The sequence below is a fragment of the Neomonachus schauinslandi genome, chromosome 4 (assembly GCF_002201575.2).
Source record: "Neomonachus schauinslandi chromosome 4, ASM220157v2, whole genome shotgun sequence".
Taxonomy (NCBI): domain Eukaryota; kingdom Metazoa; phylum Chordata; class Mammalia; order Carnivora; family Phocidae; genus Neomonachus; species Neomonachus schauinslandi.
Window position 1 is genome coordinate 5217632 of NC_058406.1, and position 13242 is coordinate 5230873.

The 13242-nt window shown below is 44.9% G+C and overlaps 1 protein-coding gene across 2 annotated transcripts in view; it reads left to right on the plus strand.

Annotated features, from left to right (window-relative positions):
• The window catches only part of CAMTA1 (calmodulin binding transcription activator 1), an 841075-nt gene that overhangs the window by 822708 nt on the left and 5125 nt on the right, over window positions 1-13242 (plus strand). The window contains exons 17-22 of one of the 2 annotated variants that reach the window (XM_044913866.1): window positions 433-620; window positions 1114-1360; window positions 2194-2265; window positions 3792-3812; window positions 5209-5402; window positions 6171-6245. In XM_044913866.1, coding sequence (XP_044769801.1) covers window positions 433-620; window positions 1114-1360; window positions 2194-2265; window positions 3792-3812; window positions 5209-5402; window positions 6171-6245 — 797 coding nt within the window. The remainder of the gene's footprint in view (window positions 1-432; window positions 621-1113; window positions 1361-2193; window positions 2266-3791; window positions 3813-5208; window positions 5403-6170; window positions 6246-13242) is intronic. The other variant, XM_021683402.1, reaches the window with a different exon arrangement.

Consider the following 13242-nt stretch of genomic DNA (forward strand, 5'->3'; position numbering starts at 1 on the left):
GGATTGCGAGGGGGGGGGGGGTGGGCTCGCGGGGGGGAGGTGGGGGGGGGGGGGGGGGGGGGGGGGGCGGTGGCTGTCCTTTAGGTAAACTGCAGCGTCACCATGGTAACGTGACAACTTGCTGAAGAACTGCCCAGTCACAGTATCATTAAATGGCTAATCCTAGCTGAGAGCAGAGAGTAGGCACAAGGCAGAAGTCCTCTAAGACTTGACTAACGGTTTTTGGCCAGACTATGATTTGGAGGGAGTCAGGTCTCAGAGTATTTGGCTGAATTGTATAAAACCTTACAGTGATACTGGGTGCACCGGATTGAGGTGGGAGGCCGCCCTCCCTTCTTTTTTCTTCCCAAGCGTGGGTGGGGTGGGGGAGGGGCTGGATACCGTCTAAGGTTCCCTCTTAACCTGAGTGTTTCTATGAACTCTGGATTCCAGGTGAACATGATGACCTTGGCAGAGCACATCATCGAAGCCACACCTGATCGAATCAAGCAGGAGAGTTTTGTGCCCACGGAGCCCTCAGCGTTGGAGAGAGCAGACACTGTAGCCATCAGCAGTACCATGAGCTGGCTGGCCAGGTACCTAGCCGATGTCGATCGTCTGCCGAGCGCCACCCAGATCAGGTCAGTGGAAGACCATGGTTCACGGACCGCCGTAAATGCCTGGGCTCAGTGGGAGGCAAGGGAGGCTAATTAGAGCTGATGAATGCTGTGTAACAGGAGACCTCGGGAAGGAAACACTGGGACAAGTTCCTTCACCACCTTCAGGTCCCTGCTCACGTCCTCACCTCTTCTGTGACTTTTCTCCCCTTGTAGCGCATGTGAGGTCACGTCCCGTGATGTTTCCCTCCCAATTCACCTGAAGCTTCACGAGGGCCGGGCAGCGTCTTCAGCGGGTTTAGTATTTAGCATAGCGCTAAACTCATAATAGGTACTCGGTAGGAACTTACTGCCTGAAGGACAGTTAAAGTACGGGATGTGTTTAGCAACTTACTGGACTGAATGAAGGCATATTGTTAATAGTTCACAGTGGCCCTTGTCTCATTACTCAGCACTATGTAATGGATCATGCAGATCAATCACCGGTCTCTCTCCCTTGTGTCTCCTCTTGTTTCAGAAGTGCATATAACGAGCCTCTAACCCCTTCTTCTAATACCAGCTTGAGCCCTGTTGGCTCCCCAGTCGGTGAAATAGCTTTTGAGAAACCCAGCCTTCCCTCAGCAGCAGATTGGTCGGAATTCCTGAGCGCATCTACCAGTGAAAAGGTCGAGAATGAATTTGCTCAGCTGACTCTGTCTGATCACGAGCAAAGGGAACTCTATGAAGCTGCCAGGCTTGTCCAGACAGCTTTCCGGAAATACAAGGTAAAGTGGAACAGAGTCCTGATGTGACATTCGTAAGATTGGGGAACACAGATGGAAGTCAGAATCATCCAAACTAAAACTTAAGCCTTTTTTTTTTTTCTTTTTTTGCTGAGTCTGTAGAATTGTTCTTTGGAATTATTATGCCACATGAAATTATTAATAACTTTCAGAAGCTTTAGGGAAATAAAACTGACCAGTAGGGTGTAGTTATCACCATCTCAATTTATTCTTGGTAATGATGACGGATACTTATTATGTAGTTAGTATAGAGGAAGTTGATACCTCTGCCACAGGAATTTATAACCTAAAGCAGGGGTTCTTAAGGGCCTGGGACTGACTGTAGGCAGCCCTGAAATCTTATGCTAAAGCTTGTGTGTGCATTTTTGGTGGGAGAGGGTCCGTGGCCTTCCACAGTTTCTCAAAGGAGTCATTGACCACCCCGAGAAGGTGTTAAAAGCCAATAATCATCGACCCCAAAGTTAGAGTAGTTGGGGTTATATTGGGAAAGACAATGGAAATCCGGCAGCGTGTAAGGGGAAATGGTACAATACCTCATTTGTTAAATACTTGGAAAATGAATATTTTTAGACCTCCTAACATCCAAATATCATAGTTCTATTTAGAAGCAAGAATCACAGATTTATCCTGTAAGTTCATTTTTTCCTAATTTCTCCTTGTAATTAATTACCACTGTATTTTGGTAAACCTGGGGCCTCCGAAAAAGTTATAAATGAGTAGTAATTCTAACTTAAGTCTGAAGAAAGTTGACATTTCTTACACCAAATTGTTATTTCTTACACTAAATTGTGTTTTTCCTTCACTTTACCCTTCAGGGCCGACCCTTGCGGGAGCAGCAGGAAGTGGCCGCTGCTGTCATTCAGCGTTGTTACAGGAAATATAAACAGGTAAACCACAGCTTTGGTCGCAGTAGGAAGTGCAGCTTGTCCAAACAGCAACAGGCCCCCGAGGACTGTAGCATGTGGTCTGGCTAGAGAGCGCTATGTCCAGCTCCTGATTCAAAGACAGACTTTGAATTGCATTGACCAAAAACCAGAGGGAAATGTTCCAGAGCGGGGGGTAAAAAACGAACCAAAAAACCATCTGCAGTTAAACTTACCTCACAAAATAACTTCTGTTCAGATTGTTGGCCTTTCAGTATTATGAGCTATCTGAGATGTTGGTGTGACACAGAGAAAGTTATTTGCGTCTGAAGGGAGGCTCTGTGTTCCGGTAATTGTACCTGGAGTAATTGAAGAACTCTAGAGAGTTTGATGTGGTGATCAGAGAAGAGAAATAATGGCAGTTATCTTTGACCCTGAGTTACAGAAATTATCTATTCTCGAGCCACTTTTCCTTTCAGCTTCTTCCCATCCGTTTTCAAATGAAGACTTGGAAAAATCTCTGAAAATCTTAAGACGCCCAGAACATCTTAAACGGCTTTTGCATTCCTTAGTTAAGAGATGCAGGAAGAATAGCTAAGTGTTCTTTCACGCAGTATTACCGTTTCCAAAACACCCTGTCAGGTTACCTAACTGCCATCACCTGGGAAAGGGCACTAAAGTGCATGGGGCCCTGAGGATGTACTAGAGCTTGCAGCCACACCATCTCATCACATCTGCTCCCTACAATGACCGGCGATAAACAATTTTATGTCCCTTTTAAGATGAAGAAGCTGAGGCTCAGAGAAATTAAGACAATATTAGGTTTTCCTAACCACCTGGGTGGTTAGAAAATATAAAAACTTACCTAATTGAGTTTTGACTGGCCCGTATGATGAAGTTCAGGCCTGTCAGTAGATCCCAGAACCTTTCAGTAGACAGTGCTCTAGGTAGGTTTTAAACTTTTACTTAAGGAATAATATATGCTGAGATGTGTAATAGTCATGTGCAAGTGTGGTATTGTGTTCTCTTGTTACGATACAGGGCTCACTTTGATTTCTGATATGGGTCGCCACGTTCTTGAGTTTCTCTCGGATTAGCGCTGCTAGTGAAAGGGGGAGGGCTGGGAGGAGTCTTCAGCTTCTAGCCGGTTGAGTTCACGATCCCAGAGAATGAAGGTTTATTGTGTAAACGCTGGCACCACAGTACCTGGCTCTGTCCTCACATTATCACAAGCGAGACACATAAAGTTTCAAGTCTGTGATTACAACAGGTATTTGTTCCAAAAGATGAGTCTGAGTTTTGGTTTTGGTTTTTAAAACCACCCCCCCCAGAGAAGTGTTGTCTACAACCAGAAAAACAGAAGACATGATTTTTTGAAATACTGACAAGTATAAGACAAGTATTTCGGAAGATGGAAGGCATTAATGTAGCCAGATTACTTTACTTTTTTTTTTTTTTTTTTCCGGTTGGGAGTTTTATTGGTTCTGGTTTTTAATTTCCTTCTATTCAGCAATCTAACGTTAATCTTGTATTTTCTGTTTCTCCCCAAGCTGACATGGATAGCCTTGAAGGTAATGACACCCAAGTCCCCTCACAAACCATTCCACCAAAGTCACAAACTTCACACCCATCACCAGCTACAAGAAGGGGCCATTAAGACGGCAGGGTCAGGAAACAGGCGTACTCCCCTTATCAGGCCACCTAACCACAGTGCATCTCCGGGGGCCACGTGGTTATTCAGTTGGAGTGGGTTTTGGCATTAACAGTCATCGGACATTTTCTTGGCCATGTCAGTCTAAAGAATCCATCCAAGCCGATTCCTGTGAGCCCAGCGAGCCACTCAGTGCATCTCCCTTCCTCCTGGTGTCCCTCACTGTGGCCCGGTAGTTTCTGAATGTGCAGTGTGCATGGGCCAGGGGGCTGAAAACCACAGGAGTCCTGTAGGCTACAGCGCCGTCCTAAAAGATTTTTGGGCAAATGAAAACGGAAAGCAGGTCAGACAAGACTAAAGAGGATTCTTGCACAAGGGTCTTGTGTCTTGAACATTCTGAGAAGTCAGTTCCCTCCCATCACTCCAGTACAGGCAGAGATGACCTTAGGCACAGGGATTTTCTCAGGAGTATTTTTCCCCATGATGGTAAGTTGCCTTCTTGCAAGCAAAGTGCTTCCTTGTGACTTCTTGTCCCCAGAGTCCTATTGTATTTCATTAGCAGTTTGGACATCGCATTTTTTAAATATGGAGAGCTCTGTAATTTTAGTGCCTGGAGACGGAAATGGAAGACAACTCCTTCTCCCGTGCCTTCATCCCTCCCTGGTGCAGTGCTGCAGGCTGGGCGGAGGGCTCCCCGGTCCTATGACACTTGTCCCGGTTTCATGGCTTCACCCCTATGTCGGTCTTAAGAGTATTAACTTTTTGCAGGTTAAATGTCTTAAAGGTGTCAGCGTTTCATGATAAGCCTTGTATTTGGGACCTTGCAACTCAGAAATGTGTCCTACGGAACTGTAGTTAGGAATCAGCTGCTGACTGCTCTAAGTAGGCTTGTGTGTGGTGGTGATTGGGATGCATAAAAGAGGTTATTTTAAAATGTTTCAAAATCGGATAGTAAATATTAAACTTTGAGTTTGTACTTTCTAAATATGCTTTTATTATTCCTAAATGTCTACACATATTGCTATTTTAAAAATGTTTTTTCAAGAAGGGCAAAATATTTGATGTTTGTGGGGAAAAAGCACATTTAAAGCAATACATTGTCTGAAGGCAACCCTTAAACTAATATTTTGCATTTGGGAAAGATAGGTGAAGAGGTTCCTAGTTTGCCTCTTTGGTGATTGAACCCAAGACAGAGACTGTGATGATCAAGGAGAAAGAAAGGTGTTTCCCTCCTTGCCTTCCCTGGCACACTCAGAGGACACCCAGACTTGTGGGCTCCTGTTGTTACTGTTCTGCTTGTTCTTGTTTCCCTGCAGTATGCACTTTATAAAAAGATGACACAGGCTGCCATCCTAATCCAGAGTAAATTCCGAAGTTACTACGAACAAAAAAAATTTCAGCAGAGCCGGCGTGCTGCTGTGCTGATCCAGAAGTATTACCGGAGTTATAAGAAGTGTGGCAAGAGACGGCAGGCTCGCCGAACAGCCGTCATCGTACAGCAGAAACTCAGGTGGGTTGAGCTGTCACAGGGGCGAAGCTGTCTAGGGAAGAGAGCCTTGGCATCACGGAAGGAATGGCCCTGCCCCGACGTGAGGGGTGACAACGCTTGTCGCGGGGACTTTCTTGACAGACCACGCTAGATGCTGTGACTGCGTGTAGTGATAACCACGCTGTCAGTCCGTCTTTGTCTGTTTAGCAGCTTCTGTCTCCAAGCCCCCCACCCCCCAGTTATTTTGGTCTCCCCCCCCCACCCTGACTTCAGCTGGGGTGGGAATCTGGCAGGACCCAAGTTCCTGCTCAGAGAGGGCGGTCCTCCGTTGGGCAGTCTGAATTGTAGTGTCCCTGCGTGCGAGACCTCGGAAGGATAGCTAGAGGCCAGCTAGTCCATCTTAGCGTGATGGGGACTCTGAGCGCAGTAAGAGACCCGACAGGAGAAGTTCAGGAGAGTATCAGACTCGGGCGAACCAGCTTCGACCCTGAGAAAGCCTGTGTAAGGCCGGGACGCATTCTTCCAGAAAACGAGCTCAGGAAGGGTTGTGAAAGGACAGCCGAGCGTCACCGTATGTTGCACTTGGGCCCTGTGTCGCTCACAGCCAGGGGGAGGGCTGCCACCCCCTCCTCCCTTCCCTGCCGGCACTGCCCAGGCCTGCCCTGCTGTGGGGTTTGCTACCTGAACTGTTTCATTAAAGGCCCTCTGCCACTGCTCCCCCGTTTTCAGCGTGTGCACATCAAGCCTCACGGGACCCTTCTTGTGACGGTGATATTCCGGCTTTTTCAGGAGCAGTTTGCTAACCAAAAAGCAGGACCAAGCTGCTCGAAAAATAATGAGGTTCCTGCGCCGCTGCCGCCACAGGTAACCCTCCTCCTCACCTGGACGTTTGCTCGTCGAGAGCCGCACCACCGCCCTAACCCTCCGAACCATGCGTGACCGCCAGTGCAGAGCGAGTCCCGGCATTCATCAGAGGAAACATCCCGAATCGCTGTAGGCGAGCGGAGCTCTCTGACTAGGGACTGAGCTGCCGCTCCGGCACCCGGGTACCCGTCTCAGATTCCGTGATAAAGAGCGAGCAGTGGAGGCTCAGGCCGGTGACTTCTGTCTTAGTTTGGGTGTGAGGACAGCTTAGCTTTGGATTCCCGTTTGTCTTTAACCTCTTATTTGTGTGCCACACGGCGGCACGCTCTTCACCCCCGGCCCTCCCCGTGCCAGTGTGGGTCCACAAAGAGAACAAACAGAGTTCCTGTTCTCAAGGAAGGGCTAGAAAACCACTCCCTCCCTCCCTCCAAGTTCTCCACCGAATGGCGGGTGCCCTCTGCTGGAGATACGCAGGAAGGGGAGCCCGGCTGAGCTGAGAGGTGCATTTTCAACTAGGAGGAAACAGGCTCCCGTGACCAGGGCCTTCCCTGGAGACAGGACAGCTTCCCGCTAACTGGCTAAAGGGGTTTCTCTTTGTTCCCTCAAATTTGAGCTTCCTTTGTGAACACTAGGCTCTTTCCTTAGATTTGGGGGGAGCTGGTGAGATCATTTGGTTTCTGGATTAGGTTAGCATTCTGGTCTCACATCTGGGCCAGGGGCCTCCTGAGCTGTGTTTGGATGACCCTGTGTGGTGTCGTCACTTCCCTGATGCTTCCCTGCGCATCAGGAGCTGTGCGGTTTACAGAGCCAAACTCTGAAGCAAGCTCTTTGACGTCTCATTTCCTCTTCCTGTTTCATTGTACCTAAGGCCTGAGTGTCCAGATTCAATTCGATTCCACAGAGGTTCCCTTTTACTTCGGTTTTTCTTACTCCTGAACCTGTCTGCTTGCTAGCTTGGAAACTCTTTGGACTTTGAGACTTAATAGGGGTTAACTGGCCATTTGTACTTTCACTTCTGTTAACAAAAGAATTCTATGATGTTAAAAGGAAAGGTGCACAGAGCCACACGTTAACAGTGATAAAAACTTTTAAAAGAACATTCTCTAGGATGTATTTGGTGTTCTCTAACTAGAATGCTGTTTGGAAGAAGCTAATGCGCACCTCCTGAGCCTCAGCAAGCCATTTGCTCTCAGCCACCACGCGTGACTGGGGTCTTTGCTCCCGTAATTAGCTAGCCGATGAGATTTCAATGTCGACACTCAGCTAGGAAGTCTTGTTAGGAAATGCAGATGAAAACATGAGGCGCTTGTGACATAATCGCATTCGTTCTGGCCTTCCCGAGGGCGGTCTCTCTTCGCTCCCACGAGTCCTACCTTTGCCAGCATGAGAGTACTTGCAACCAGATAGGGTGGTTGATTTTCTCTGTTCGTGAAACCTCTGGGACTTCCCTAGGCCTTTTTCCAGAGGTTCTTACGTGTGCTCACACTCCTTCCTTCTTCCTCTCCAACCTGCAAAATGAAAAACAAAGGAAGATTCTACCCAGCCCTGTCCAGACTGCAGTTAATGCTTTCCCGGGACATTTTATTTTCAAGAAAATTAGCTTTATATTGCTCTTTCTTAGGTCACTTTGAACAAACCTAATGTTCACAAATCATGTTTTCCTTGTTTCTCCTAGTCTTCTCCTCAAGCTTTGAAAACACGTATAGGTAGTGTAACCTTAGTCATTATGAGCAAACTGACATAAAGTCCCACTCTCCTTTTCTTTTCTTTCTCGTCCAAAGCTGTGCCCTGTGTTTACATTGGGCGTGTTGAGAGGGTAAGCTACTTAAACAAACGTATGTGCATAAAAGGCTACCCCCCCCCAAGAGTAGACTGGGCAAAGGAATCCTTTCATTCTTGTTTTCAAAGCTCTCTTTTTATAAACTAGTAGAGAAGAAGTTCATGATTACTTTTCTCAGGTTCATATTTTAACTAGTAGTAACCTTTTCAGGGTGGCAAGGTTTGTTATGAGGAGAACGTCAGATTTCCTGACGACTCTGAATTCCTACTCATTGTTTGGGATGAAATAAAGACCCCAACGGGCTCTTTTCCTTACTTGCCCTGGAATAGTTCAGAGGTTAGGAAAAATATGCAGGCAAATTTTAATGACCTTTAGATGCCGACTGTGTCAGATCCGTAGTCTCTTCCCATCCCTGTATCCTGAAGATCGATAGAACTGAAAGTCCGAGCTCCTCTTTTCCCTACGATGAACATAGCCCTGTTTCCATTCTGTGGTACTAAATATTATTTTAAGAGAAACTGTCATGTGTCCTGTCCCTGAGAAGCATTAAAATAGAAAACCTCATATGACACCCTCTCAGAAAAGGTAGGTAGGTAATGGCTTCAGGAATCAATAAGAAGTGTCCCATTTCTTAAGGATTTTGCTAAGTCATACGACCCCCACATTTTTAGACTTCACGATAAATTGGTGAATTTACTACCTGCTCATTTCACATACCCCGTCACCACTCCTTTCTTTCCAAAAAAGGAACCACTTTATACTCTCTTTTGTTGTTGTTGTAATAAAGCTATGTATAAGGTTTCTGTTGTGACCCTCACATGCTAATAGCTCTTTGGTGTTGTTTTACTGTCTAAAGCCCCCTGGTGGACCATAGGCTGTACAAAAGGGTGAGTTTAGCTGCCTGCTAGCCAGTGTTTACCTTTATCTTCCATTTTCAATATTTTGCTTTTTGCTTGCTTGCATGGGGCTGCAGCCTAGGTATGCCAGTAAGTTTCACATCCATTTTGAATGAAATAAGATAAAATGAAAACTAACCCTAATTACTAACACTGCTACGTGATACAACATGGAAGTAGTCACATACAGCAGATGGACAAATGCATGAGTGAGAGAAAGGGAGGCCCTTCTGAAACTGCTGCAGGGCATGCTTAGAAGTTGGGGGAGTTGAAACAAGGCTGCACCATAAGAAAACATCCAGCAGGTGGTTCTTTGTGATTCAAATAATTGGCCACAAGGAATTATCTCAACTACTGCTGAGTCCAAATTTCTAAAGCAAGAAAGCGCACCAGGTGATCCTGGCTTTTTTTATTTTATTTTTTTAATGAATCCATTTCTTATTTAGAGTTACTATTTCCCCGTTACCCTGTTCCTCTAGTTTCATTTTCTAAATCTCCCTTTCCCTGGTGCCGTGAGGTAAGTCAGCACACGAAGCTGCCCTTTCAGAAGCAATGCAGGACGTTCATTATAACACAGCGAGCAAACTTGACTTCCAGAATTTAACGGCAATGCTGAATAAAGACAACGTGGTGTAAAGTGTCTTAAGTCTGTATATCCTATGTTGCAATGAAGACGGGATGTTCCAATAGAATTTGTATTTTAAAGAAATGATAATGGAGAAGTATCTGGTAGAAGCTGTTGATGTCCTTGAGATTTTAGAATAGGACGCTGATTTGTAGGTATGCCCAAGAGGCAGAAGTCTCTGTCACATGGGACTATGACATGCCAGAAGTTACAGTAAAGGATTTAGGGTCAGGAAATTGATTTAAAAGCCAGGAATACCACTCACCAAAATCTGATTTGAATGTGGATTAATTTGACAACTTTTGTCCGATAGACTTAAGATGCACTTAAAAAATTAACACGAGAGTTACCTCTGCCAACTCAAGCACATTCAACGCCCTCCCTTCCTAACCCTACAGTAATACTGGAGTCATGTTTAGGATTTCTGAGAAGAGATTATAATTCAAAAAATCTAAAACTTCTAATGCTTCTGGAGCTCATATTTTTCATCCAAGTACATTTATGTGGATGCTGGTATTTTGCTCGTTATATTTTAAGTCAAAGGCCAGCTAACTTTTGCTTAAGAGGCTTTAGTAAGCTAGTAAATACCTTGGGCTCTGTGGGCCGCACGGTCGCCGTCACAGCTACTCAGCTCTGCCATTGGAGCGTGCACGTGCCCGTAGCTAATACGTCCATGAATGGTTATGGCTAGTGTGCCAATAAAACTTTATTTACACAGATACTCATCGGGCTGGATTTGGCCCGTGGGCTGTAGTTTGCTGACTGACGATGACAGGAGAATTGAGTTTTTATAAGTTCTTCCTAAAACAAGATTCTATCCCTATAGGAGACTCAAAGTCTGACCTGGTTAAAACCATGGATAGTCACTGAAAGAAAATGTATTTTTTAAAAAATGAAGCAGCTACACTCTTCTGTAAATTTAACCAGTTAGTCCTCTTGAGAACCAGGCAGTTGTTTACAGTTGCCCCGTGTAGTAGAGCTGGCTCGGAGACAGTGTTTAAAACATAAGAGTAAAAGGGGACACAAATCTCCATTTCTTTCTCTTTCTGTTCCTTCTCACTGCCTGCGTACACAGATACTATTTCTTTCCACTTAAAAGCACCTCCCAAAGAGCAGACGCATGACCTAGGATTCAGCTGAGCTAAAAGTTGTAGTATCTTGCCTGTGCCATTAATAGTCGCCGCAAGGAACCAACATTTAGTAAAAATGGTTGCTTATGCACTTTTGAGACTTGTTCGCTTCTGGTATGTCAGTGATCATTTTTAAGAGTACATTTTCCAAAGACGCTCTTCAACACCAGAATCCCTACCTTAGCTTCTTTAGCACCTGCTGCATTCCATCATAAGCTCCTAAAACTGCCCCCCCCCCACCCCGGGCGTGGAAGGTTGGAATCCCCTGACACGCCTGCACCTGCAGTCTCCAGGGAGTTTGAGAGCTAGGAGCTGAGCAGCGCAGGTTCATTCTAGAGTGGTACTGTTTCTCTCCCTGTGGCTCTAATTACCAGTAAGATCTCCCTCCCTCTCTGTTCCATCAGAGAAGCCACAGGGGCCCTTCCGCCAACAGTCCCCAAGTTGAAATGACTCTTGGGAGGCAGAGCATTCTCCGAGGAAAGTTCCTGGAGTTTATGTCAATTCCTGGAGTTTGTGTCAAAGAAGTTAATATACTTATTTTATTAATGTATGAAGTATACCATATTTAAGACATTTAAGCTTGATACATCAAAAGATAATATTTGAAAACTGAAGGAATTAAATTTTGTTGTGCAGCGTTTGTCAGACATTATTGAACCCTGCCTCCTAGATGGATGAAGCAGAAGGCTATCTAGAAAGGCAGGTGATGTCGGTCATCAGAATTAAGGCACAGTAGGCTAATTCCAGGAGCATAGCAATCAGAAAATATCATCGTGTCTTCCAGTTTTTAGTCTTCACTTGGGGAAGGCAAAGAAAAAGCCCCAAATACCCTTCACCACATCAGCTTATTTTCACACAGCCTTTCATCCAGGCTTAGCCCCTAGTTTACCCACATAAAATAGAGTTTCCAAATTCTCAAGAACTCTTACAGGGATTTGTTTTGTCTTGGATACAATAACTGTCCTATTTAAAAGAAAACTTCTGTTATGCACAGAGATATTTAAATCAACAGTCTTAATTATTATTTCAGTTAATTTAGGTGTTCTACCACTTTCACAAAAAAAATGACTGGAGGATTTCTGAGATTGAAGAAGTCTTTGAGGTGCACATTGCTGAAAACCCTGCTTCCCAGCTGGGCTTCGAGTATATTGAACAGGGTGTTATTTAGGGTCCTAGCAGAAAACCAAGTTACCTCATATGTCAAGAAATAACAAATACCTGAATTACCTGACAGATTCATCCTCCGGGTACTGAAACTAAACAGGGCAATTCCTCTTTTTCTAGCTAGAAAATGCCTTTCCACTTCTATCTTTAAGATATTTGGGTTTTGTGGGTATTAGGAAGTGTGCTCGCAGATCAGAGAGACTACTCTCTGAAAAGCGATTCCTAGACAGATTCCTTTTTTCCCCTGGGATAATATTTCCGTGAGAGGGCTTTACCACCTAGAACAGGTACTACAGGCACTATCCTAAACAGTGGGAATTCTGGTTTTCCAATAACCTGTTTTTGTAAGTTGCTGGCCTCGTACCTGTGTTCAGTAAAAGTGGGCAAAGCTATCCTACTGTTACGAAAGAACCCTAATTGGAAGAAGAGGTAACACTGTCTGGTCACAAATTTTTAGGCAACAGATTTTCTCTGTGTTTGACAACTGGGTTTCCAAACACTTAACTTGGCCAGATGGTGCCAGTTATCTGGGTAAGTAGTGATTTCAGCACTGACTCTTGAGAGCAGTCCTGTGAAATCTCTTCAGCGGGTCATTATCAAGTTCTGCAGGTTACACTTACACTTTTTGCTTTGTCGTATATACTTTAATCCAAGGAACAATTCTCTTAATGATGCCTGGAAGTGTGCTGCTTAATGGAGAGAAGTAGACAGTGCTCTAGGTCAACCACGGTGACATCACGCTTCCTTAGTTGACATGAGGCATAGTTCCCAAGTGGGGCCCAATATATTTGGTGAGGAGTAGGAAATGAATGTGTGGGATGTGTCACCATGGATGTAATTCAAATATCCAAAGTAATTTTGTCTTACTTGCCTCTTTTAGGAAATGAATATTTTTGGAACACAGTGGTGTGTGTTAAATTGCAGACAACATGCTCTGTGTCATTCTTATTGGGCCTCTCTGTCTTTTTTGTTTTGCAATCCAAATGAGATTTCTGGAAAATGGCAAGATCTCTCTTTTCCTAAATTCCCCACGAGCTATTGCAGCTCTCAGAGCAACAGGTAACTAATCAGAAAGCCGCATCTGGCTGCCCTGTATATTTTTGACGTCCAGCATTGCAAGAATATACCTGCTAAAATCCACTGACTCATGAAACATTTCTCTGGCTGAGCGTTCCTGAGTAGATGTAATGAAACAGCTTTGCCTTATGCTTTACCCATGGAGCCATTGTTTGCTACAAGTTTCGGAAGCAGGCCTACTTCATTTATTCATGAATTATCATTGGACGTCTGACGGAAATAAACCCTGTGGGCTTTTGCTGGCTTTCAGTGCTGTTGCTTACTACATCACTTCAGTACATTAGAATGCAACATTCGTTTTTTTGTTGTTGTTGTTTTTTCTTCG